A 26,454-nucleotide genomic window follows, 5' to 3' on the forward strand; every position below is an offset into this window, starting at 1 on the left:
AGTGAAGAAGATTATGACGTTGATTAGCTTTTCATTAGGGTGACATGTTCCTGCTAGGACCTCCGAAGCAGGGACTAAGTAGTAGGAGATCACATGGCACGGCAAAGAAATGCAACAGACTTAAAGAGCACTGAGTGAGTCAGGATCATAAGACCTAGGATAGAGAAGGGCGTGTTTGTCTTACTCCACAGATGTAGGGCAGGCAGGTCCACGTGGGCGGGGACGGACCCTTCTGGGCTGCGGGTGGGCACGAGCTGGGCTGCGGGGCCGCACCAGTGGGCGGGGCCAGAGGAGGGGGCTACCCGGAGAGGGGCGGGGGCTACCCGGAGAGGGGCGGGGCCACCGGAGGGGGCGGGCGGGGCCACCGGAGGGGGCGGGCCGGGCCGGGCGCCTGCTGGGCTGTGGGCGGGGCCACCGCGCCGGGGGCGGGGCCACGCCAGGGGGTGGACCGGGGCCCGGCGCGGGGGCTGCCGGGAAGGGCCGGGAGGGTGGGGGCGTTCCGCCTCAGCGCCGGGGTGGTTTCCGCTCGCCTCGCTGAACCCGCGGGAGCCGCCGCCATGCACGACGCCTTCGAGCACGTTCCGATCCTGGAGAAGCTGCCGCTGCAGATCGACTGCCTGGCGGCTTGGGGTGAGGCGAGGGGGGGCCGCGGCGCCGCAGCCCGGCCGCTCCCCTGGATCGGTGCGTGCGGTCGGGGGCGCCGCCGGGGCCGCGGTCGGTGTGCGGGGCCGCAGCCGCGGGCCGGCCCGGCTCTCGCTAGAAAGCCCTAGGTGTTGGCTAAGGTTTGTCTTATAAAGCCAGCGGTATGTTCGAGTCTTAGGTTCCCGGTCTGTTTGGCTGTGTTAATGGCCGAGCGATGTAGGTCGTGTTTTTGGGGGCACTTGACAGGGTTTTGGTTAGGTGGTTGCACCGGCTGTCAAAATCATAGATAGAATCGCTGGCTTGGAGAAGATCTCTGGGGCGGGACTGTTTACAGAGGTTTGTAGTGGTAGGGCTAGGGGCGATGGGTATAAACTAGGGAGGGGCAGGTTTAGACTAGACATAAGGAGGAATTTCTTCACTATGAGAGTGGTGAGGCACTGGCACAGGTTGCCCAGGGAAGCTGTGGCTGCCCCATCCCTGGAGGTGTTCAGGGCCAGGTTGGATGGGGCCTTGGGCAGCCTGGTCTGGTGGGAGGTGTCCCTGCCCCTGGCAGTGGGTTTGGAACTGAATGATCTTTAGGATCTCTTCTAACCCAAACTATTCTATGATCATTGAGTCCCGTCATACCTATCTGCCACTAAACCATATCCTGAAGTACCTCATCTAGCTGTCTTTCAAATACCTCTAGGAATGGTGACTCAACCACCTCCCTGGGCAGCCTGTTCCAGTGCCTGATGACCCTTTCAGTGAAAAATTTTTTCCTAATGTCTAATCTGAACCTCCACTGGCGCAGCTTGAAGCCATTACCCCTTGTCCTGTCACCTGTTGCTCTGGAGAAGAGACCAGCACCCACTTCTCTACAGCCTCCTTTCAGGTAGTTGTAGACAGTGATAAGGCTTGATAAGGCTTTTTAGATTGATCCAGCAGTTTCCATCAGATGCACTGCCATAGCACAGAATTGGTAATTAAAAAACCCCAGACCCTGTAGAACTGTGACACCTTTAATCTGTCTTGAGAACAAAATGATAACCTGAATAGCAGTGCCATGTTTGAACATGGGTTGTTTATTCTAGTTATGTAGTAGACAAAATGTGAAGATAGTTTATTCCTGCATTGAGGCTTTTGTCTTACCGCTTTGAAAGCATTTATTTTGCTGAAGTAGAAAAAACCCTAAACCTACAGACACGTGACAGTGGGGTTGTGTAAAAACAGGTGGCGTGCTCTCTACAATATTTCTACAGAACAGTGGAAAAGAGGAAAGGTCTGGTAGGAAACAAGATTTTATTACGATACAAGTGTCTTTGCTAGTGAGGGAGTATTAGATGTAGAAAGAAATGTTTGTGTATCCTGCTTGCCTGTATGATCTTCAGCAAAGGGGAAGTATTTCAGTCATATTTCATGACCTAATAAAAATTCCATGCATTTTGTATGCTATAAATGCTGTAAGTAGGAAGAGTCTTTGATGCAGAGCTTGTGTATAAAAAGGTTCTCTTTTAGATCTTAGATGACTAAGATCTGACATCTATTTCTTGGATGGCTTGTTCATCCAAGAAATTCAAATGCTATTTAAGCAAAGCTGCTACTGTGTTTCTGGGCATAGCTAGGAATTCTTATAAAAACGTGAAAATTTAAACAAACCCTAACAACCCCAAAACAACAAACCCACATAGAGCTCCTTGTTGTCCTTCCTGACAGTTCTTCCTGTTACGTAGCACTGTTCCTCTCTGCAAGATAGTAATGTCTGAAGAACAGTTAGTGCCTCTTTTTACTGCACAAATGATGCAATGGTTTGTTTCTTTACCTTTGTATAAACAAGTAGGATGTGATGTCCAGGCTTTACTCGCTGGTTTACTGCTTGATCTTTGGCCGCCCTGTCTGGCAAATGAAATCTACTTCTGAGCACTTCGACCAGAGAGGTGATAGACATGCATGTAGTTGCCAGAGAAAGTCCTCTTTGGCGTTTGGAACAAGTTTTCAAGTGTTCTGATATATGTAACTTGGCTGGGAAGGGCAATCTTTATTCAAGCTAATTAATCTCTTTCTCTACAATCTTTGTAGAGGAATGGCTCCTTGTTGGTACCAAACAAGGGCATCTTCTTCTTTACAGGATCAAGAAAGACATAGGTAAGCTGATTTTAGCACAAAAAGTTGATTGTGTTATTTGTATTTCCTGCAGTTTGAGAGGTTGTAGTGATGTTAACACAAGTATGCTTAATTGCTTATTTTTTCCTAAATATAGTTAATAAGTATTTGTGTGGGATCTTTGGTGAAATTGTATGTACCGTTTATCAAATATGCAAGAAAGATAGCAAATAGTATCAGCCTTTTTTCTGTTTTAAAGTATGTTTTGTGTCGGGTCTCCATATGTTTGAATTCAGTGCTATTTTTGAGAATACAGTGTACACAGCAGTGCAGTATGCTGTTTGCCAGAGGTTTCATGTTTGCCTTCTGTTAATGGAGGACTGGGTGGAAGAGCAACTTTATCCAGTGTGTCCGTGAGTGTCAAGAGGTGGGGAAGTGGCATCCCTCCTAACTAGTTCTGTTATGTACTTACTCTTCCCCCTGCCTCTTTCACAGACATAAGTGTTCATAGTATGTTCTGCACATGACACAGAACTATTTTTGGCTAAGTTAAGATAGATTTTCACTGAACAGATTTGCGTTTCACATTATCTGCTATTATGTAGAAATTGATGTTATTGAACGTAATAATGTAGTACAGTGTGGGACAGGAAAGTAAACAAACATCTGTTTCCAGGTTTGTTATGTCTTGAAAAGATGTTCATTTGTAGCTAATTGGATTCTAGAGACTGAATTCAACTTACTTTTTCTGAAACTTGTAGGCTGTCTATGCCAGGCAGAACATGCTAGTCTTGAGTTGCTAGTGTCTTATCTCACGTGGTAAATTTCTCCCCCTTTTTTGCATCAATGCCAGGAGAGGTTATGTCATCAGAAAGTGTCTGTAAGTCTTTATCACTAAAACTCCTTTTAAACCTTTGTGGTGTAGTGTTTATTTTTTGTCTACCTTGCAGTGATATGCTCCCTAGCAATTTAAACTGCTGAGATTTGATTGATGTGGATAAACTCTTCATGAGTATCTTTGTCTCTGGGTTTCAATACACTTAAACATAATTCTTGTAATCTAAAATTCCAGCAAGGCAAAAATATTGATGAAGTCTTTGGATGGGTGCAAGAAGTGTAATTTAAATTTTAAGGTTATTTACTGTTAATTAAATGATAGCATGATATGTTAGAAGAGTCATTCTTCTGGTGTTAAGTGGCCAAGTTTGCTTTCATAGTTCTTTGTAAGCTATTTAGTGTAAGATATAGTCATTCGTAAATTTAAGGGCGACTTCAGTTTACATACCTTTTTGAATCTTTTTTCTAGGTTGCAATAGGTTTGAAGTGACACTAGAGAAATCCAACAAGAACTTCTCAAAAAAGATTCAGCAGGTAGGAAATACCATCTTCTTGATGTAAGGACAGTTTTCCATAGTGTTTTCAGCCAAGAAATGACGTAATCAAATGTACTTCTGCAATCTCTGCTAAGCTTAGCAAAAAAATTTCCCCCAAAGTATATATCATTTTAGAGGTGGCATAGCCTGGTATTTTTGCCCACTCTTCCCATAACAGGAAAAAGCTTGGTTTGGTTGCTAAAGTGGAAAGCAAAGAACTGGAATTTACAGGTTTGGGTTTGGCTTTTATGGAAATGCTGCTGTATGCAGTAGATCTTTAGCTGCTCTGACTGAGAATATTTGTAACAATAATGGTAATACACCAACAGACTGCAATATATAATTTGACTCTTGGATATAATGTTATGGGAATGTGAATGTAATCCTTCTTATTTGGAATTTAGAACTAAGATAACTGATTATCTACTGCCAATCTTACTATTGTTTCTTTCCTTTGTGGCTTTTTTGTTGGAGAACTTTGGCTAATTGCTTTCCTTAGTATCAATATAAGCACTTATATCAAAATTATGCATACTCTTACAGCAGCATTCTACATATCCTTTAGAAGTGCTTCTGTATTAGTAACATACCACTTAAAACATTTTTTACCAGCTTAGGTTGCAAGCTGTGTGTGCTAGCTTGTAAAAAGTGGATGTAAGCGAAAAGGGTTCTAGCAGCTGGAGGAAGGTTGTGCATAGATCGCTGCCTTGCTGTTTTCATTAGTTTGAGAGTATATTAAGATGGATTTTCTTAAACTATCTATAATCAAGCCTTGTTCAAAGGTTTAGTTTATGAATGGAGTCACTAATAGAATTCTTTTTTTCAGATTCATGTTGTTTCTCAGTTTAAAATTCTGGTCAGTCTATTAGGTAAGTGAAAAAAAATGTTTTAATTTTTAATAAGCCCTTCTCAATGCAGTTACTTGACTGAATGTGGCGCCCTTTCCAAACACCTACATGTTAGTCTGGTTGTTGAAAAGTCACTGTGTAGGATTTAGGCTTTTTCTGTGTGCAGAGGAAGCATTGTGCAGCATAGATTGAGAAGCAGCTTTGTGTCTTATAAGCTTTCTTGGAAGACAAAGTATTAATGCTGGGTTTTGTAATTAAAAATGAAAAAATGCATATGTGTGCTGAAGCGTGTGTATATATAAATATATTATTTGTATTGGCACGTGTATATGTACATATATACATACGTGCATGCATGTATGTGTGTACATTGTATGATAAAGGCTAAAATTTCTGTCCAAACTTAACTTGATGTATGAAACTCACTGTCGATGTGTTATACCAAATTCAGTTCATATGCAGATGGCAATCTTTTACCATCTCGTAGAAGATCTAAGTTTGATTGTCTCTGTTTAATCTTACAATCTTCCTATGGCTTTTTTTGCTTATGTTGCTACTTTCTTCTTTATAATTTCTAAGTTCCAGCTCTTCCAGTTCCAGCTTGTGTAGATTTCTGCTGCCTGCGTCCTCGTGCGTACAAAAACTTGACCACAATACCCTCCATTTGCAACTGTTCACTTTCCACGTATTTCAGGGGGCAGTTCAAAATGGTCTTTGTTCCTACAGTCCTCAATCATGAACTTGTTCTGCTCTGGTCAGCTTCCTGTCCCTTCCACTCCTTCTGCTTGGTTGGCACATGTTCTCAGCTCCTTCATGTAATTTTAAGAACACTGATGTTAGTATTCTTTTCTGCATTTATCGTCTTGTATTTGTATATGCCTTAACATTTTCTTTTCAGCTTTTGGGAAAGCTTTCCTTTTCCTTTCTTGCAGCTCTGAGTTTCACAAGTGCTTCTTTTTATGTAAGCGTAAAACATGATAGCCTATTTGAATTAGCAATGAGCTCTACATGTATTAAATATTGAATAAGAACTGGAATTTTGTTTAAAACAGAAAATAACATTTACGTCCATGACCTGTTGACATTTCAACAAATTACCACGGTTTCCAAGGCAAAAGGTGCATCTCTCTTCACTTGTGATCTTCAGGTAAGAGGAGGGACACAATGGCACTGATGTCCTTACCGTTTGTAATAAGGTTAACTTTTTAATGTTGCTGTGTAGATTATCTTTTAAAAATCACTGTTAGGTGGAAGTTGCCTGGGTACTAGTGCTTTTTGGAATTAGTACCTACTGGATGTTGAAGCTTTGCTGAAGGCAACAATTTTTCATATAGTCACCTTACTATTCTTCCTGTGCTTCATAAGATATCTTCTTGTGGCAGTGGTGACTGTAGCCTTTAACCTTCTTATACAAAACTTCAAGGCATTTTCATCCTGTAGTAATTTTTACCACCTTCTTTTTTGAAAGATTCATGTCAATATAAAAGCCATTCCCTTCTCTTAAGTTGTCAGTGTTCTAGCTCACAGTGGTTCCCTTCACCAAGCATCTCCATCAGTTTTTGTTACATTTTTGTTTTTGTTAAACTGTATTTGGCCAAGGACTCCAATGGCAATTGTGGTAGATTTAAGCCATAAAATGGTTCCATAAGGTATAGCAATGCTCTGTTCATATACTGTGGTTCTTTAGGTGATTAATTTCTATCCTGCTGAGTTTCTTAGCCTACCCAGATCATTCAGGAATCTTATTCATAACCAGAAGAGATGACTTAGTGCTCTTCATCACTTTTTATCTCTTATAAGTACTTAGGATTTTCTAGGTGTTAAAACTAGTGGTGTCTTTCAAAGCGCCTTTAAATCTGATCATTCCAAAGTGCCTTATTGTTTATGTCTACAGGCATTTAGCTTTGCTAGTATTCTTGTCAGGAAACTTTTCCAAGAGGCTAGAATATTAAGCAACTATTAATGTTTTTATCTGTCAGTATAAAACATTCTTTACATTGTTCCATTCCCTTCCCTTTCCTATACTGCATAGAGTTAAAGCTTCTTGTCCTAGTCTTCAGGGCTGGGTTGATAGCTCTCCATTTCTGTTTGCTTTGTGTGTATCTTTGGTGCTCTTTTTATTTTTTTTTTTTTTTGTACTTTCTTGGTGTCACAATCCCTGCCAAGATCTGTTTTTAAGTATCCTGCCCCCCTTCTCTCTGTGCTTCCTTATTTAGGGAATGCTCTCCTGACATGAATGAACAAAGCTGCTCTTCAGCTGACAGCTTTGCTTCAGACTGAGGATTCTTTTGGCCTTGTATTTTCCTACTTGCCTCTTAGTTTATGAGTGCCCATGAGTTAGGCCTGTCTATTTTCACAGCAATCAGATACAGGAGAAGAGGTGCTGAGGATGTGCGTGGCAGTGCGGAAGAAGCTACAGCTTTATTTTTGGAAAGACAGAGAGTTCCATGAACTACAGGTGAGTCGTGTTGTTTCTGTAGTCTAGCATGCCTTAACAGGGAGTGTAGTTGTTCATTACTACATGCTATGCAGTCCCTATTACTCAGAGGCACTGCTGACTTTCAGAGCTTCGACTCCTCTTGTTCTACACTGATTTAACAATGAAGCAGCAGATAAAAGTTGAAAATACATGGTTGAAATTACAATTAATAATGTTAATACAGTTTCATAAGTTAAATCAAAGACTATGTTCCATATTTTAACATTCTGGTTGTCATACATTTGTAAGTCAGTGAAGTGTATTAGTGTGCAGCCTCTATAAATGTGTACCTAACAGTAACACTATGGAATTGTGTGCACTTATACCCAATTTTTTTTTCAGGAATTTTTCAGCTAGGCTGCTGTTCTAGGAAGTTACTAGTTAACTCAGAGCACATGTCTCTACTGGGCATGAATCTAGCCTTTTAGTTGAGTACTGCCATTCCTTGACCAGCACAAGTTGGGCTTGTGTGGTAGGGAATATAGTGTCAACAGTAGTGGTGCCTGTTACACCCTGTGTTGCCAGATTTGATTTTTGCTTTTCTCTTGTCATGACTTTTTTTAACCTGTTTTCCTTAGGGGGACTTCAGCGTACCTGATGTACCCAAGTCTATGGCCTGGTGTGAAAACTCCATCTGTGTAGGCTTCAAGAGGGACTATTACCTTATACGGGTAAGACTAGGGCTTGGAATTGTGTTCAGGAAGGTTTGGATAGTAGTTGACACTACAGGAGCTGCAGCTGTGCTCGTGGATTTGGATAACAGATGTGTATGTTATTTAGATAACATATGTGACAGTCTATGTCTGTCCTTTTAAACGAATGTTTTTTTCAGGAAGGAGTCTTCTCTTTGTTGCTGTTGAAAGAGGTGTTTGAAGCTCTTGCATAAAAAAGGCATTGGAAAAGGTTTATTTTGGTTTGGCAGCAGCCTATGTAAGCTCAGTTTGCATTTTATTTAAGGTATTAAGAAAGGAGATAGCTCTGCAAGGGAAAAAGCAAGAATGTCTTATCTGGCAGACAGTGGAGCTTAACTGTTTCTTCTTTTTTTTGTTTCTTTTGCTGAGCTGTAGTTGTTTAAATTCAAAAGTCTCTAAACTTCCTGTCATCAGTTTAGTATTACAGGTTCCACATATGTTTCGTTTGACAGCTATAACTGATTCTTTTTTCTTCCTTTATGAATTGGTTTCTGCTGATATTATTAGAAAATGAGATGAAGATGACTTGCACCACAAATACATATGAGTACATACATGCGTGGCAACAGTGATCTGTAGTTGACAGGAAAACTGCAGTGTAAATTTTACAGTCACAGCAAACTGACACTGCTCACAAAAGTGATGCCTTTTCACAGCCATCTCCTAGATGTTGATTCCTGCCCTTCGAGTGATACAAATAGTTGTGCAGCTGCTCATGCAGCCAGAGTGGGGACTTGCTGTCCCAAGTGTTTACTTCGGGAGGTTGACTCTGGTGCTTGACCAACTCATCCTTGAATGGCTTCATTTCACTAAACAGGCAGAAGAAATACTCATGTTTTTGTGGGATTGTATTTTGTTGGCCAGCTATGGATATATAAGAATGCTTGAGACGTAATGCAAGGGAAGCACCAGGTACATGTACGTGGAGTTGAAGGAGAAGGATTCTCCATTTTTGTGGCACTGAGTTGTTAGAACAACTCGTGAAACAGCTCTTTGGTGGATTTTTTTGGTTTTGGGTGGATTCAGTTCCCTGTACAGCAGGGCAGGGAAAAAGACTAGGCAGGTTGCTTGACTTTTTTAGTTTGTTTTTTATGTAGCAGTGCTCACTCATGCCAGAATAAAACCATGTTAAAATTTTGGCCTAAGTGAAATCCTCTGTTTACACCAGGTGTTTAGACATTTTAAGTGATGTTGTTTCTGTGCTATGTGTTTTCCAAGTCTGTGTTGAACTATGTTCCCAGCTGCTTTTGTAGTAACAGGAATACATGGTCTCAGACACAAATGTATTAATTCTTTATTTCCAAATGATGTATAAGCAAGACAAGCTATGATCTGCAGAAAATTTTACTTCTTTCTAAAATTGTCCTTGTCCTGTTAGTGGTAAGTCTGTGTTGTAAATACCCTTTTAGGGTTTTTGGCTTTGGTCTTATCAGCTTTGAATTTAAGGTTATTCTGAAAAACAGGGCTTTTTTTTTCTTTATTATCCTAGGTGGATGGGAAAGGATCCATCAAAGAACTGTTTCCCACAGGGAAGCAGCTAGAACCTTTGGTAGCTCCTGTAGCAGATGGAAAAGTTGCAGTTGGCCAAGATGATCTAACAGTTGTGCTCAATGAAGAAGGAATCTGTACGCAGAAATGTGCCTTGAATTGGACAGATATTCCTATAGCCATGGGTGAGAATTACCTGTAATTTAAAAGAATTTACTTCCTTACTGCTTTGTATATGACAAAATTGTGATGTTCCTTGTTAGAAACAAGCTGGATTTTGGAGTGTGATACTTTCTAGAGTTTTTCAATTCTTATTCTTGAGTGTGGAAGATTTCACGTGTTTTTTTGTTTCTTCCTCTTCATTTCTAGTCTGTGTGCCTGTCTCCTCCTCAGAAAATAGCATATTGCGTATCTTTTGTAAACGGATGGGATTTGAAATGGAACGTGGTGTATTAAAGCACTACTTGAGCACCACAGAAATTCCTTATGTTGAAAGGTGGACACAAAGCCCAATAGTAGTCTATTAGCAAATTGCTGTCAGTGTTGGGCATTGAATTTTGCTTTGAATAAGCAAAAAAGGGACATGTTTCAAGGGGAAAAAAAATTGAAGACAAATCACACTTTAACTTGTGGCTTGTTTCAAGGCGTATTTGACAACAATCAACATTTTTGACTTGTTTCATTAATAGAACACCAGCCTCCGTATATCATTGCTGTTCTGCCACGGTATGTGGAGATCCGCACTTTTGAACCCCGGCTGCTGGTGCAGAGTATTGAGCTGCAAAGACCACGCTTCATCACCTCTGGAGGGTATTGAGTATAACTGATTATTACTTTTGTTGGGTTGTCTGCGTGTAAGGTAGCATTATGAAAAACTGGGAGAGGAAAAGCTTGTCATGCTTCCTTGGCTTAAGAAGTAGCCTTAAAGCAGTCTACTGTTTTTCGTGAACAGATGGGTGGAGGCCATTGGGCAGTAAATTATATAGTTGTGTGTCTTTGGGAATTTCTGATCACGGGAGAGAGATTCTCCTTTCTGCTTTGCAATACTGCTCAAGTTGCCCTTGTCTCTGATTGATCCATGTGTGTATTAACCAGAACTGGGTTTTTTTCAGATAGGATGTTGCTCCTTGCTCAGTGCTGGAACCTAGTAACTTGATGTTTTTCTCTTGTGTACAGCACAAATATTATATATGTGGCAAGTAATCACTTCGTTTGGCGGCTCATTCCGGTGTCCATAGCCACACAGATCCAGCAGCTTCTGCAGGACAAGCAGTTTGAGTTGGCTTTGCAGTTGGCAGTAAGTACTCAAAAAACTTGGGGTTTGCAATGGATGCACTTCTGTAGAAGTACACAAGAGGGTGTTTGTCTCCTGCTGGACTGTAGCTAGTCTAGAGAGTTTAACCTTCCTACTACTGTCCAATTTGCACGAACTGGTATACTGTAGCCTTTTTTGAGTTAAGTTTTAGTATTGTGCTGCTGCCTCACCTTGTTGATCTGTTGTGGTTTAGATGTTGAACTATCATCTTGTATGTGAAAGATGATCTCTCTTAGCTGTTTAATTGATTGTCTTCTTCAGACTGCTTGTAAACAGTTTTGCTTGGAGTTGTGTATTTTGTTTTGTTAAATGACCAGGACTTTTTGTAATGGCCCACAGTATTACCCTTGAAATGTAATAATTTCTTAGAAATGTTGAAGCAGTATGTTTGATTATGTTGTTGCTACTGTTTTAACTTTTTCTGGTGTCTGGAAAAGTCACTTGAACTACATTTAAAAAAAAAAATATTTAAAAAGGCAAATAAATGGAGAGGCAGTTGATGTGGTAGAGCAAGTATTTAGATAACCAGAGGTAGCTTTCAAACCCTCCAGGTTATATCAGTGACACAATAAGCATAGCATCTGAGAGTCGCAATCAGAGGTGTTCACTTTGGAAGATTATCCTTTTTCTTCTTCTTACTCTCTCTGATGGATACTCCTGTTATTTCTGTAGTGTTTCATTCTCACTTATGAGGCCCAAAAGTTTTTAATGATTGTTAATTTTGTATGTGTGTAGGAAATGAAAGATGATTCAGATAGTGAGAAGCGACAACAAATTCACCACATAAAAAACCTCTTTGCCTTCAACCTCTTCTGCCAGAAGCGCTTTGATGAATCCATGCAAGTTTTTGCCAAGCTTGGTACAGGTAAATGTTTGGGTTGACATTGAGATACCTGGGTTTGGATGAATGAAATGGAGCTCATAGACTGCTGGGAGGGAGAGAGTTTTTTTGTTTTCTGTTTTGTTTTTTTTTTAAAATGGGTGTTCTGTGGAGTCCAGTCCCGTGTGAATAACAAGTAGACTAGGCAGCTATTTAGCTTATTTTAATGAAACTGGTATAGTACTTAATTAACTTCAGACAGTGAGTTAAATAATGAGTTTGCCTTTTGTGCAAAATATATTTGATTGTAGGCGGTTTTATAGCATGCATGGCAAATATACAGGCCCTTGAAGTTGAGGGTTTCAGCAAAAGTCTGCTTGTAACTTCAAGGGAAAAAAAGGAATATCTGTGGATTTGCTAAATCCTTAACCCTGTTTACTGTTAATGGACCAAGCTACTGAAGCCAGGAAACTCTTCCGTGGTTTTGGAAGTCGAAGTGGTTTCTGATGCTGTTCCTCTGGTTCTTACTAGCTTTATTGGAAGAACACCTGAAGATTGTACTGTACTCTAGAATAGTAGAGTAATACTGTAGAATGAGGCTGAGATCCTTTTATTGGTGACAGCCCATCCTTTGTACATTTAAACTTAGAACTTTTATTTGTTTTGGTGACATGTAACATCATATTTACTTGAGAAAACTACAATGAAAGAAAAGGACTGAGAGCTCAGAATACTTTAAACTGAACTTAGAGGCAGTGATTTTGAATTTGCTTAAACTCTGAAAACATGTGCTCATTAGTTACAGCTGGTGCTATTCAATTGTTGTTTCAAAAGCACAGTAAATCTTTTCTTAAAATATTGCTTGTTCCTAGAAATCCTGTGCTGCTGCCAGGGTTGTTAATACTGAGATAGTGAAAAAAGTGCAATAAGAGGCAAACAAAGGAAAAGGCAAACAATTGAAGAGGCAGTTGATGTGATAGAGCAAGTATTTAGACAACCAGAGGTAGCTTTCAAACCCTCCAGGTTATCCTGGCTTGTCCTCCAGATGTGCCAAGGGCCCAGATTGGAACTTGTTCCTGGACTTTGAAACAGTCTTTTTCTTGCTTCTTTTCTGTAACAAGCGAATTCTGTTATCTGGAATCTTGTGGACATATAAGTTGACTACAAACAGCTCTGTTGGAAAGCTAAACTTGCTCATAGGTTATGTACATTAAAGAGTCTGCAGAAATAATGTGATGAATGGTTACTAATATTAGTTATTTTTTGCTTAGATCCCACTCATGTGATGGGTCTGTATCCTGACCTCCTGCCCACAGATTACAGGAAACAGCTACAGTATCCCAACCCCCTGCCAGGGCTGTCTGGTGCAGAGCTGGAGAAGGCACACTTAGCTCTGATAGACTACCTAACTCAAGTGAGTGCTTCTATATCTGTTTTTAGAGCAGGGTTATTCAGTTTTAGCATACTTTATTGGTTAAACTTTGTGCCGGAAGCAGTACGCCGACTCCAGCTCTGTTGTGCTAGCTTTAATGTGCTGTCTTCATGGTTGGAAACTATGAGAAAGCAGGGGAACTGGAAGATATGAGGTACCCCACAGATATGTGGGAAATATCTCATGTGAATTTTGTGAGGACTGGACAAAACTTACTCATGGACCAGATTTCAGTGCGAGTCCAATATTTTGTTTCTAGTAGCCTTCTGAAGAGGGCTTGAGCTGTTGATATGTGTGGAGGGCATTCTATACAGGAGACAGCAAAGGTGTGAATTAAAAGGAGGAACAGAAGGTAGTGGGTACTATAAATTCCTGTGCACTTTGTTTTGTTGTAACTAGGATCTGAATTTTTCTGTTGCCATTCTTACTGGGCTAAAAGGAAGCTTGCATCTGAAGTGGTATAATTTTTATGCCAAGTAGTTCAAAACCTAAATTGTTTTTCAGATGTTTTAAATGTCTCCTGACTTCTCTCAAGTGGCTTTGTTCAGGTTAACAAGTTTCCTTCTGACTATTTTCTCAAGTCTCTGGACATATTGCAAAGCTATAAATGTGCAAAACAAATGGATACACCTGAATGTGATTGGAAAGGTGATGTTTTGAATCATTAATAATATTTCTTTAGGAAATAATAATTTAATTATTTAAATCAATTTATATTTAGTCTTTTTTACTTGGTGGGTTATATTTGCTGAGCTGGGATGGAGAAATCCATGGCCTTTTCCTGTTTAAAATTCATTTGATGTGCTGCAGAAAAGAAGTCAGCTAGTGAAGAAGCTAAATGATTCTGACCATCAGTCCAGTACTTCACCACTCATGGAAGGAACACCCACTATCAAATCCAAAAAGAAGCTGCTACAAATCATTGATACCACTTTGTTAAAGTGTTACCTCCATGTGAGTTTTTGCCTGGCCTAAAGGCTTTTTCTTTACCATGCAAAAGTTTTTGGAATTTCAGGCTGAAATGTTTGAGGAGGAAGATGTGAGCTAATACAGAAATTCTCACACAACTGACTTAACTGTTGTATGGAACTTTAGTGTTAGCTAGTTTTCTCATTCGTCAGCAAGTTGTTTCATGGAATAAAGCAGATGTGCCAATCATTGTCTGTGTCAAAAGAATGTGGCCTTGACTACAGTTTGAAGTTCCAGTGAATGCTTTTTTTCATTGCTTTTTACTGTTAAATGCAGGAGAGTATGATCTTTGCTGTCAGGGATGTTTTTCAAAGCTGAAGGTGGGAATAGCTCTGATGTATTGTTTTCTTTCTGTCCCAACAAATTGAGGAAATTAAGATGGGCCTTGATCTAAGGTGTTAAACTGTCACTTCTTATGCTTTAAGACTTTTAAATTTTCCTCTATTCCAACTCATGTTTTGTTCTATCATCTTCGGAGGTGCACGTGCTTAAGTGTTCCCTTTTTGCTTGCAGACAAATGTAGCACTGGTGGCACCGTTACTACGTCTGGAGAACAATCACTGCCATATTGAAGAGAGTGAGCACGTACTAAAGAAGGCACACAAATATAGTGAGCTGATAATACTGTATGAAAAGAAAGGTCTGCATGAGAAAGGTAAGTATGAGTTTGGGGTGAGGACAGGAGAAGGCATAGGGGCATGTATTCCTAATATTGAGTTTTAATTTGCCTTCAGTGAGCAGTGTTCTGAAGAGACTTAGTTTCTGGATTAGTCTTGTGATTGAAGTGGTCTTTCTGTTGCCCATTTGGCTTGTGTGTTTAAAACAAAACTTTGTTTTATCTGTGGTAGCAGAACAGGAAACATGTGGAATGATACTTGTCATTACAAAGGCATCAGCTTTTTTGTTTTTCTGGAAGCATTACAGGTACTTGTGGATCAGTCAAAGAAAGCCAACTCACCTTTGAAGGGTCATGAGAGGACAGTGCAATATCTGCAGCATTTGGGTGAGTGTGAAGGAAAATGTTTTTGTGAAGATGTTACTCTTGTTTGGCTTAGTGGCTATTCTACTGTTTAGCAACTTGCTAGAGACTTGTGAAGCTGAAGGGTATCCTTGTCATCTTGTCTGGATAATGCATTTTTCACAGACTAGTTCACGAGTGTCTTATTGAAACTTGTCTGTCTATTGGAAAGAAAAAATGCCATAGTATTTTGGATTTTCCTCCAGTGATCACTTACTATCACTCACTAAAGGATAGCTTAACTTCTGGGTTAGGCTTTCTAGCTGCAAGTCTAACTTTCAGTTGTTGGGTCTTGTAGTATCTTTCCTGAGATGAAGAATCTTATATGAAGTTGTTGTTTTCTTTGTATACGTAGATCTAGGTTATGACCAAATGGTAATAGTTGCTGATCACAGCATCATGGTAATTTGCTTAGTTGCCTATTCATTTGGAACTCCCATGTCCTTTTTTGGTTTTGTTACTTCTAAGAATAGTCCCCTCGCATCCAATAATATTATTTATTTCTGAATGCACAACTCTTTAATTGTTATCACATTACTGGTTAGGTAGCGAGTAGTTCCTGTTGGCTTTTGTTAGGAACATGTTTATTCAATGATAATGTATTACTTAAAATAATATTGAGACCTTTCCTGTTTGTGCCTTGTGTGTCTCTTACATTACTTATTCATTGGTGTCATCTGGTAACGTGACTCATCTTATAGAAGTGTTGGTATGTTATGTTCAGCTTACAGCTTTACAAAACAAACTTCTAATCTTATTTTAAAAATGGTACTGTCATCTTGATAATTTCATGTTGATTGACCTACATCAGTTATTCATTTATTTTACCTGAGAGTGATGATTTAAGGCTTACAATTACCCAAGTTTACTGTTAGAATAGTGGAATACTTTTCTGAAATCTTGGTGGCTTGCTAAATTTGTTTTAGTCTTCTGGAGCTTTGCTGGCGTTTCAGGACCGCAAGAAAAATCAGTTTTCCTGTGTGCTTCTTGCTCAGCTCTTTGAAACTGATAAAGAATATTTGGTCTGTTGTTTCCACTGTATTTCCTTACTCCAATGTAGAATGTTTACTATTTGTAATACATGGAATGTTCTGTGCTAAAGTCACTTGTAGCTTCGCCCCCTGAGTAAATATCAGAAATATAATACTCTGTGGGTGTGTATTTAACTACACTACCCTACTAGCCTTGATAATCGAAGTATGTTATTTCTGGGAGTCCCTTAAGTAAGGTGATAAAAGCATTTCAGGCTACAGGGTTTCTACATTTTTCCCCCCTACTTCCCCCTCTTCTCTTTTGTAGTTATGAGTTTGTAATCTAAATAATAATTGATTTTTTTTCTAATTTTAATTATGCAGGATGTATTTTTAGATATTTTCACTTACATTCCAATTGAAGTAGAAAGTCTTCTTTAGTAGTCTTTTGTCTATAGGTTTTTAGGCATTTGATGAAATGTTCTTAAATGATCCTCACATAATCACAAAATTTTATCCAGGCTTGTAGCCTTGGTCTTTTAAGTCATCAATTATGTATTGCTGATTTGAGTTTGATACTTGCCATGGATCAACAGAGTAAGCACTTATTGTTTATTGCATCGAAGCAAATATTGTTTAATCTGTGATTGACCCTGCTCACCAAAAATATACTTTATCTGTGCAGGGTTAGGCACAGGAGAGTGATGTATTTGATTGAGTGGTAGGTAGTGTTCTGTATTACATTATTCCTTATCTGCTAGGAAGAAGTTCTGCATAACACTATTTTATTATAGGTCATAGTTAAATTAGGAATTTGTTGCTGAGAAAGTTTAGAAATTCAGTTTCTGCTTTAGTTCTAGCAACAAAAAAAAAAACGCTTGCCTGTGTTCTTCAGTGTAAATAGCTGAGTGTTATGTGCTGAGGGAAGCAGTTGTTTTGTGGTGTGATGTTGGCCTTTTGATATTCTGATCTAGAGTTACTTGATGAGTTCCTCTTTCGTCAGCTTGAGTGTTTTGAGTCAGTTATAACTTTGTGTTTGATGTGTTTGTGATTTCAGCAAAGGCAACTGAATCAGTGCCTTTGGAAAGGTATCTCATACTTGTTTGTAAGGAGTTAGACTTCCTCTTCCGTGCCTCTTGTGGGTACATGAGAACTTACTCCCGTGATTTGTTCTATTGTTTATTTAAATTTTCTCAGTGAGGCTAGCAAATCCATTACCATATGATGCCCTGATAATTCAGAAAGGTAATTGCAAGTAGGCAAAACTCAGACCCATGGATTTAGTGCCATTTGCCAAGTCACTGTTTTGTTTTTGAAACTTTGGGATTGGCTGTTCTGGGGGCTATTTTAATTGTTTTACTTCATAGTCTCATCTTCTGCTTTTTAAAATACTACTATTGTGAAGATCTGCTTGTATTAAATACTTGAAAAGCAACACTACTTCTGATGATGTAGTGAAATGAAGATGAGCAAACAATGACTGCCTCTTTTTTTTTTTTTTTTTAAGGGAAGTATTCTTTTAAAGAGGCAGGTCCTAAATCTTCTTAAACACTGAGAAGTTTATTACCTGGCATATAGTTTGTATGCTAGTTACTTTAGTACTATGATGCTTTACTACTTGTTCTGAAGTATTTGACCCCTTGCTATAGAAGTCATTAGACTGACAGACTGGTAATGGACTGAAGGAAATTACACAAGTGAAAATACAGCTTTTTTCTACCCTAATAAAAAAAAATGTGAGGGAAGACTTTTGGAATCTCATAAAGGCAACTGAGCTTGGTTTTGGTCTGAATTGCTTATGTTTGGTTGCTCTTAGTATTTGAGTTGATTCTAAAAAGGAACAAGAATTATGTTTGCAAAGTAATGAAATTGTGACTTTTGCCTGGAGTGTGTCACTTGCTTGAAATGAGTGGGGAAAAAATCTGAACCTGATTCTTCCTGTGAATTAAGCTTTGCTGGCTTTGAAACTGTCTGCTTGTGTTGTGAGTAAATAGATCTGTAGGATTTTATCACTGAGCAGTGCTGCTTTTTGTATTCCAGGCACAGAGAACTTGCACTTGGTATTTTCGTACTCTGTCTGGGTGCTAAGAGATTTTCCTGAAGATGGACTGAAGGTTAGTGTGGTTGAAATAGGCACCTTGCTATTGAGATTCTTGGTGTATGGAGTTAGGAGAACTCACTGTAAGAAGCCATATATTAATATTAAATCCAATTAAATGTGTAATTTATATTTCCTATGTTTAATACCGTGGTTAGATCAGCAGGAGAAAGAACAGGGCAGCCTTTCAGTTTTTCTTATGCTTTTCCGTTCTTGGAATACTTTATCTTGTAATAAGTAGCTAGGAACCTTTGATACAACATTTAATGTTATTGATGTCGTGCTTCTTGCAAAGGAGCCTGGTTGAATATTTAAATGTAAAATTTAATTTGCCTTTCTTATTTTCCTCTTCCTCTTTGATGTAGAACTATCTATACTTGGGAAGTGTTGGGCATTGTAAAAGAAGAGTGTTAACTAAGGCAGAAGTGGGGATGTTTCTTAATCCTTTCAGATGTGAGAGGTAGCTTCTGAGTGCCTAAATAAGCTGCTTAGATTTTTTTTTCTTTCTTCTGCTTATCTTTGGACATATGTGATGGTATGACAGGCTTCAGAGCCTCAGAGGAAAATACACTTTGATACTTAAATTTAAAAAGAAATAATTTACCATTTTGTGAATAAAATTTTGTTTAACAGATATTTACAGAAGACCTCCCTGAAGTAGAAGCTTTGCCACGAGACAAAGTGCTCAGTTTCTTGATAGAAAATTTTAAGAGCTTGACTATTCCTTATCTGGTAAGAACTCAGTCTGTACTAGTGCATTAAATTCAGTACAAATTACTTCCCAGAGGAAGTTCTGTAACTGAACTTGAACCCATATTTACAGGAGCACATCATTCATGTCTGGGAAGAAACCGGTGCAGACTTTCACAACTGTCTGATCCAGCTGTACTGTGAAAAAGTGCAGGGCTTAATGAAAGAATATCTCCGTTCTTTCCCTGCAGGTATGTTTAGCCTTTTCTGGCGGGAAGACCAGGGGAATGGGACAGCACAGGGGAGCCTTCACAGTGTATTGCTCTAAGCCTTCCCTGTTCATATCCAGAAGAAGATATCCCAAATGATAAGGAACAGGCACATACCCACAAGGAACATACCCATAAGGAACCCACAACCCAGAAGTTGTGGGTTTGTAGGGAGGTCTCGTTTATTGCCTCCCTAGAGATCTTAAGGGACCAAGTGACAGTTTGTTTATGATTAAGTGTAATGACTGTTACTACTGCCTGAATTCTGCATATTAAGGGTGGGGAAGGGTCTTCAATAATTGAGTCTATTTTTTAATAAGCTACTTGATGTGTTTTTGGGAGCTGAAGAAATTTATCAGGTATACCAGAATCCCAGCCCATATAACATTTTCATCAGCGTTTGGTTCCTCCTCATAATGATTAGTTTATCTTGTGTAGTAGCGAAATAGATGTCTTACCATACCTTGTGTTGTTTTCTTCTGTATAGATAAAACTCCAGTGCCTGCTGGGGAGGAAGGAGGAGACTTGGGGGATTACCGGAAAAAGCTTCTGCTTTTTCTGGAGAAGTCTAGCTGGTATGAACCTAGTCGACTAATTAGTGACTTCCCCTTTGATGGTGAGTTCAGTTTCTATAGATTAACTAAACCCTAGCTTATGACATTATACAGCAGACCCCCTTCACTTATAGTAGAATTGTAGTAACTACAAACAGAAAAGATGGCTGTATCTGTAGTTGCAAGCCACGCACCTGTATACTCTTTTTGCTGGCACAGTTAGGTTTACCAGTTTCTGCAGGATTCGTGTAACTGTTAGCCCAAGACATTGTGGTGCTTCCCATCACTTAAAATTTAGCTCAACTTTTTGATGAGCCTAAATTGCTCAACAGATCTGAAGTTTGTTGTGTCTTAAGGTTACTTAAGAATTCATAGAATATTACTGAGACTAGCATGAAGTAGACTTAAGAATCTCAGTGTAACTTTAATCTGTGCTCAGACTACAGTGCCTTCTGTTGGTCTTGTCACTGATGGGGCTTATGTTGTCATTTGTCTGTGTACCTATTGATTAATCCTTTATGTTGCCATTAGGTCTCCTAGAAGAACGTGCTCTGCTCTTGGGTCGTATGGGGAAGCATGAGCAAGCTCTGTTTATATATGTTCATATTTTGAAGGACACCACCATGGCTGAAAAGTAAGAATGATTTTTTTTTTTTTTCTTCCTACTCACTGCCCTTTGGATAGGATGTGTAGTGAAACGTTGCTCTATGTGGAACATCAGGATCTTCTGGCTTTCCATGTTTTTTTGACTTTTAGGCTCTCCCAGGTATCTGTGAGTGTTCATTACAGATGATGGTGCTGAATCCTTGAGGCTTACCTTTTCATGCTCTGCTGTCATTGGTCTTTAGATCAATATGAGTGTCATCAATGAGTTCTTTGTTTCCACCTGTCCTTAGCTTGTGGACTTCTGTATGTTCTGCTTCCTTTCTCTTCCAAGACACATTCACTAGCCTAGTTGGAAAGTTAAGCTTCAGTTAGCAGAATTCTCTCTGGTAAAGATATGGCATTTTGCTAGATATATCATGTCAGAGAACCTTCTGAGTGACTCTGAAGTGCTTAGGTGAAAATAGAATTAACTGATGCTGGCAATTGTGTCTGAATATTGGGGCCTATTCAATGTAGCTTCTTTTAAATCTAGTTTCAGCAAATGCATGTTAGAGGACATTCAACCCTGGTATGTGGCATGCACTCATAAACACCTTTTCTTTGTGATTCAGATACAATAATTAGACTTATTATTACATATTTTTATGCTATAATGTGTTGATTGAAGACATCTTTTTCTCCTTGTTTTTACACAGATCAGTTTTATTTAGTTTCTGCATGAAAGCTTTTTAGTTGATTGGGACTGAGAGACTTGTGCAAAACCTCAGTTTTTCTCAACATTGTAATACAAAGTAAATGGTGTAATTTTGTTGTGCAATTTGGTCAGTTAATCAAAATTGGATGTTCTACTCCTTAACTTGGACAATGTCAGTAATCAAAGCTTTTAAATGTTAATTCCTGCAGACTGATTCTCTGGTCCCCAAAACTGTACCTGAATTTCATTTAATTCTTCTCTGTTCTAGCTACTGTGATAAACATTATGACAGAAACAAAGATGGCAACAAAGATGTAAGTAGCTTCATCTTTGCAGCCCCCGTTTTCAGTAAGGATGTGTTTGACTATTCATGCCATGTCAGAGCTTTTACAGTTTTTGCTCTGTATAGACTTTTTCAGGGTTTGTGTAGGTGGACAGGAACCTATGCATAAGCTCTTGGAATTTAGGAATTACTAGATGATTGGTTTTGTAAAAATTTTGTTTCTTTTTTTAAATCTGTTTTTTGTTGAAGTTGTTGCTACATCACTGGAGTTTAGCATATATTCTGTAGCTAAAGTTGTGATGGAATTCAGAAGACAAACCACTGTGTTCACATACTTCTGCAGAAAAGTTAATGTTAAAAATCAATGAAGTGTTGGTTTCTGAAGATCAGTAGTGAGTTAAGTAAAATAAGGATGGTATGATTAAAACTACTTTTACAGAAAAGCCTTAGCGTAGAATGCAAGTCTTAAAAAGCCTTGAACATCATGGGTACTTTTGAGTTTTTGTTGTTTTATAAAAACTGTTGAAATGAGCACTTGAGAATTTTGAATGGTATGGGTATGACTTACCAGTACCATTGCTGGGTTCTACTAGTACTGTCAATGGTGCAAACACGCAGAATTTTCCTTTTGTGTGCAACAGGTCTATCTGTCACTGCTCCGGATGTATCTTTCCCCACCTAGTGTTCATTGCCTGGGACCAATCAAGATGGAAGTGCTGGAGCCTCAAGCCAATCTACAGGCAGCTCTGCAGGTTTTGGAACTGCATCACAGCAAATTGGATACCACCAAGGTAAGAAAGACTTGTAAGTACTGAGTTTGTTCTGTTGGCAGAAGGTACTGGGGTGGGCAAGTGAACAGATTTTAACAGGGTCAAGCTAAATGTGTCAATTCCTATTCTATTTTGTTCTCTATTCTTTTTAAATTTTTCCTAACTAAGTGCATTTTGCTCCAGGCGATAAACCTACTTCCAGCAAATACTCAGATTAGTGAGATTCGGATCTTCTTAGAGAAAGTACTTGAAGAGAATGCCCAGAAAAAGAGATTTAATCAAGTCCTCAAGAATCTTCTCCATGCTGAATTTCTGAGGGTAACTGCCCACCACTTGTCATTTATGGGAATGGTGTTTTAAAACCAATGTTCAATATTTAAATTAACTGTTCCTTATATGGAACATGTGTCCTCTAGATGGTACTGTAGTGCAATTAGATGTGCATCAAGTAGATTGAATGTTCTCTTACCTGGAGATGGAGCAAAAGTACACACCTCATCCAAAGTAAAAAAATGCACTTTCGAAGTCTCTGAACTCTCTGTGCTCTTGTGTGCATTGCAAAATGATCTTGGAGAACATAGAATGGATTTCTTTCAAATAAACTAAACCAGATAGATGATGCACTTCAATACTTCACCTGAATACCCCTTAGTGGTTAAAATGCCCTGGTCTATGGACTAGACTTGTTGAAAGTGTTGGGTGTTATACCACCTGCTGTGCTCTATAGACGTGATTCTTTTGTGCTATACAACTTGCTAATATAGATAGAGCCACTGTAAATGAAATGTTGTAATAGATTTCAGTTTCATTGTCTAGAAGGGAGATGTGGTATGGCATTGCTTTTTTTTTTTTTCCTTTAATTCTTCTGCAGGTCCAGGAAGAGCGGATCTTGCATCAGCAAGTGAAGTGCATTATTACAGAAGAGAAGGTGTGCACTGTCTGTAAAAAAAAGATAGGTAACAGGTGAGAGAGCATATGCCTTAAAGCTTGGGAAACAGAATCAAATATGAATCGTGTACACATAAGCTAAGAATTTACAAAACACTGAGTGTGTATATGTATACAGGGTGAACAGCAGTATGAGGGTGGAATTTGAAGAGTGTTTCAGTTGGGCTTTATATGGCTCAACTGAGTGGCTGGGAAAACATCAGAGCTTTAGTGAGCGAAGTTTATTGCTAGAGTTTAATCCTGCTTTGAACAAGGAAGAATAAAATCCCTTCAGAAACTCGTAAGAATTCTTACTTCACAACTCTATCAGGCAGAAAATAACTTTTCATACTGAATGGGGAAAATTTTCTAAGAACACCGCCTACTCGCTGCTTCTTAATTAGAAATAAGGAGGTCAATAAAAAGAATCTCAAATAAGATAGATGTATGTTTTTTGATATCTGATGGCTTTGTGGTTCCCTGGCTGATCTACATTTTGTAGCCTAATTGTCTTAGGACATCTAAAAGTAGAACTAATTCATTTGATATTTGGATGTCAATTACTTTTCTTCCCATTCCTAGTAGGTAATTATGGGTTGGTATAGAATACAAATTTTATTTGTACTTTTTCCTCTTTGAATTCTAGTAAAATGCCACATGACTGGCTTATTTATTGTTTCTCATGTTGATGTGAACCCTTCTGAGATATCAGTAGCATTCAGAATAACAGGAAAAGGTTTTTTTTCCAAAACATTTTAATGTACCTAAGTCTGAGTATACTTACTGCTGTGCATATTCAGTTTTTTGCTGTTATTGTGTAGGACGTAGCATCAGAATTTAAATCTGTGTATGCAGTATTGTTTTAGTTGTCTAGGATTTTTCCAATTCTTTTAAATTTATCAAGGCTTCAAAGGTCAATCATGTCAGTATTTCACCCAGTATTTGTTACCATTGACTTCAGAGCAGTGTTATATTAATGAAAATAGATTTCTTTTTTTTTCATGATACTTTAACAAAATCCATAGAATGGTTTTGTCTCTTTTTCTTAGGAATACATTCAGGCTGTTAATTAAACAAAAAAAGTGTCACTTTCATGTAAGCATAATTTTGTGATTCTAATGTAACTTGGATGTTATTGTTTCAATAGGGAATACTATTAGTTTGTATTGACAATTAATTTTTGTGTTCTGTCTCTTCACAGTGCATTTGCTCGATACCCCAATGCAATAGTTGTGCATTATTTCTGCTCCAAAGAAGTCAACACATTAGACACCTGACCTTGTCATGTTCCATAATCCCAACATTCATATGAAATTCTGAATGGACGACTTAAGAAGTTGACGCCTCTGAGATTTTTGAGGCTTGTTGCTATGTTCTCTTATACTAGGTAGAAGTCAGCTGTAACTGTGGACTGACTGTACCTCTCTGGCAATATAGACTTAATAGAAAGTTACTTTAACCATGTAATTATAGTGCTGACAACTACACTGAACCTCTCGGTACTTAGATGAAGAATAGAAACTGATTTTTGTAGTGAGTTTTGTACTGCAGTCCAGCCTTGTGAATGAGTTGTTAGACAACAGTTGGGCCTTTACCACAAGTCAAATTTTACTGTAAAACTTAACCTCCGTAGGGCAACAATGTTGTGATTTGGCCTTGCATGTCAATAGTTCTTTCCAATAAGAAAATTCCTTTATAGTCTTTGCAGCTGTATCAGTGTTGCATGGAGATCACCAGGTGTTTGGTGTAGAGAAGGCTTCTGTGCCTATTTCTAGACCAAAAAAATATAATTTTACTTTCATCTCAGTAATGGGAATGTTTAAATGCTGGCCAAAGGAATCCTTTTAGTGATCTTCAGTGTTATTACCTGACCTTCTTATAAGCAGAATTTCCACAGGAGGTGGTCAAACGGTAGATACCATTATTAAGCTATTTTTTTTCCTCTTTGCTTTAGTTTAAGAGCTGTAAATTGAATTAACTTCTGTGTTGTTTGCACTGAATGTGTTCACTCTTAGCATGAGTGGAAGCTCAGAGACTGTTATAAGAAATTCACATCTGCACTCATACCAAGAAGTGAAGAACACTCTGTAAAGCAAATTCTGAAGGGACTGAGATATAGATATTGTTTGAGCTTCTAGACTACACATGAGATTTGTATATGTAAAGTTTTTCGGTCTCTGGTTCACTTCCAGTATTGAAGTGAAATCTGGACTATTTCAACATCTCTGTTTTATATACTCTGGAACTGTGTTCTGCTCAGGCTGATACTATTTGTAAGTTACTTTTGGGCCAGAAATCTTAACTACAAAAACTATATTGTTCCGTACTCTTTGTAGGCACTAATATTTTTGTCTAACTTATTTTTCCACTAACTTAAATCTATAGCAGATTGGTATGAGGGATATTAACATATTTGATTGGTGCAGAAAGAATCTGTGCAGTGGTAATGAAAAGGCAGCAGTAGCAAATAACCCAGTGACTCCTATTATCCTGGTTTAGCAATATTTATAAATATGTAATTAGTAAATAGTATGGAGCATGGCATGTAACTACCAGATATTGCCTCTTAATGAACAAATAGATGATTAAAGCTTGTCTGCCTAAGGTGTAATTGGATCTCAGTTAATATAATAGGTTTAATTAAGCCATTGTTATGTGAGTGTTTTAGGAACAGATCTGCTATAGGCTGACAAGTCCTAATTCACTTTCACGTGCCAATATTAGTAGTCCTTTGATATCTCCTTGTTTTTTCCTTTTCCACATGTGTTTGTATTTATTGCTTGTATGCCATTAATTCTTATGGATTTCTTGGTCCAGTTTTTTGCTACTTCTGTACTTTGATGTCTTGGGCTGTATTGCTACAGATGTCTTTCTGCAGAGGCTGGGTAGAGGGAATCTGTGGTGTTAATGTTTTTAACCTTGTATTTCTTCTATTTGAAGAAGAGAGCCTAAAAGTACTTATATTGGATTTGCACATTCTGTATAGATCTTTATATACGAGTTCAGGTACAGAGGGAAGATTATTTGGGAGAGTTGTGTTTACAGGTCAATGAGAATGAAAGTAGGGTATTTAAAAAGGCCCATATTCTTTGTATGCAGATATAACAATATTGCTCTGATTTTTACCTATCTTATGTTCAGTACTGCTAGTCTGATTTTTATTTATCTTCATTATCTGCTATCTGGACAGCTGTATTCACATGTGAGGATCTTCATTGTACTTTTACTTTCACAGTTAAGGTTGTGCCTCTGTTTACCTCCATTGCGTACCATTTACAGACATGTGGTTTGTGATACAATTTTTTTTTCCCCCTTGCTTCTGATAATGTGGTTTTTGTTTACTAACCATACAGCAAGTTTATCTAAAGCAATACATTGTAATAAATATTGTGAACCAGTGTGTGTTTCTGTCATTGTGCAGTTAAACTTCTCTG

General features: G+C 38.5%; 1 protein-coding gene across 3 annotated transcripts; it reads left to right on the forward strand.

Annotated features, from left to right (window-relative positions):
• The first annotated feature begins 512 nt into the window (after positions 1–512).
• VPS39 (VPS39 subunit of HOPS complex) lies at positions 513–26,418 on the forward strand. Of its 3 annotated transcripts, none has more exons than XM_069858040.1 (26): positions 513–630; positions 2,701–2,766; positions 3,578–3,604; positions 4,031–4,095; positions 4,924–4,966; positions 5,998–6,092; positions 7,308–7,403; positions 8,003–8,095; positions 9,606–9,789; positions 10,294–10,414; positions 10,781–10,901; positions 11,655–11,784; positions 13,011–13,153; positions 13,982–14,125; positions 14,654–14,795; positions 15,057–15,143; positions 18,170–18,243; positions 18,861–18,959; positions 19,051–19,168; positions 19,674–19,802; positions 20,272–20,374; positions 21,309–21,354; positions 21,965–22,114; positions 22,277–22,411; positions 22,965–23,056; positions 24,222–26,418. In XM_069858040.1, exons 1-26 carry the CDS (start codon positions 558–560, stop codon positions 24,295–24,297), a joined length of 2,652 nt encoding a protein of 883 aa, XP_069714141.1. In that variant the 5' UTR covers positions 513–557; the 3' UTR covers positions 24,298–26,418. The 3 variants fall into 3 exon arrangements, with proteins under 3 accessions (XP_069714141.1, XP_069714140.1, XP_069714142.1); XM_069858039.1 differs by having other exon boundaries at positions 514–630; positions 7,305–7,403; XM_069858041.1 differs by lacking the exon at positions 3,578–3,604 and having other exon boundaries at positions 514–630; positions 7,305–7,403.
• The last annotated feature ends 36 nt before the right edge of the window (positions 26,419–26,454 follow it).

The sequence above is a fragment of the Phaenicophaeus curvirostris genome, chromosome 5 (genome assembly GCF_032191515.1).
Source record: "Phaenicophaeus curvirostris isolate KB17595 chromosome 5, BPBGC_Pcur_1.0, whole genome shotgun sequence".
NCBI lineage: Eukaryota > Metazoa > Chordata > Aves > Cuculiformes > Cuculidae > Phaenicophaeus > Phaenicophaeus curvirostris.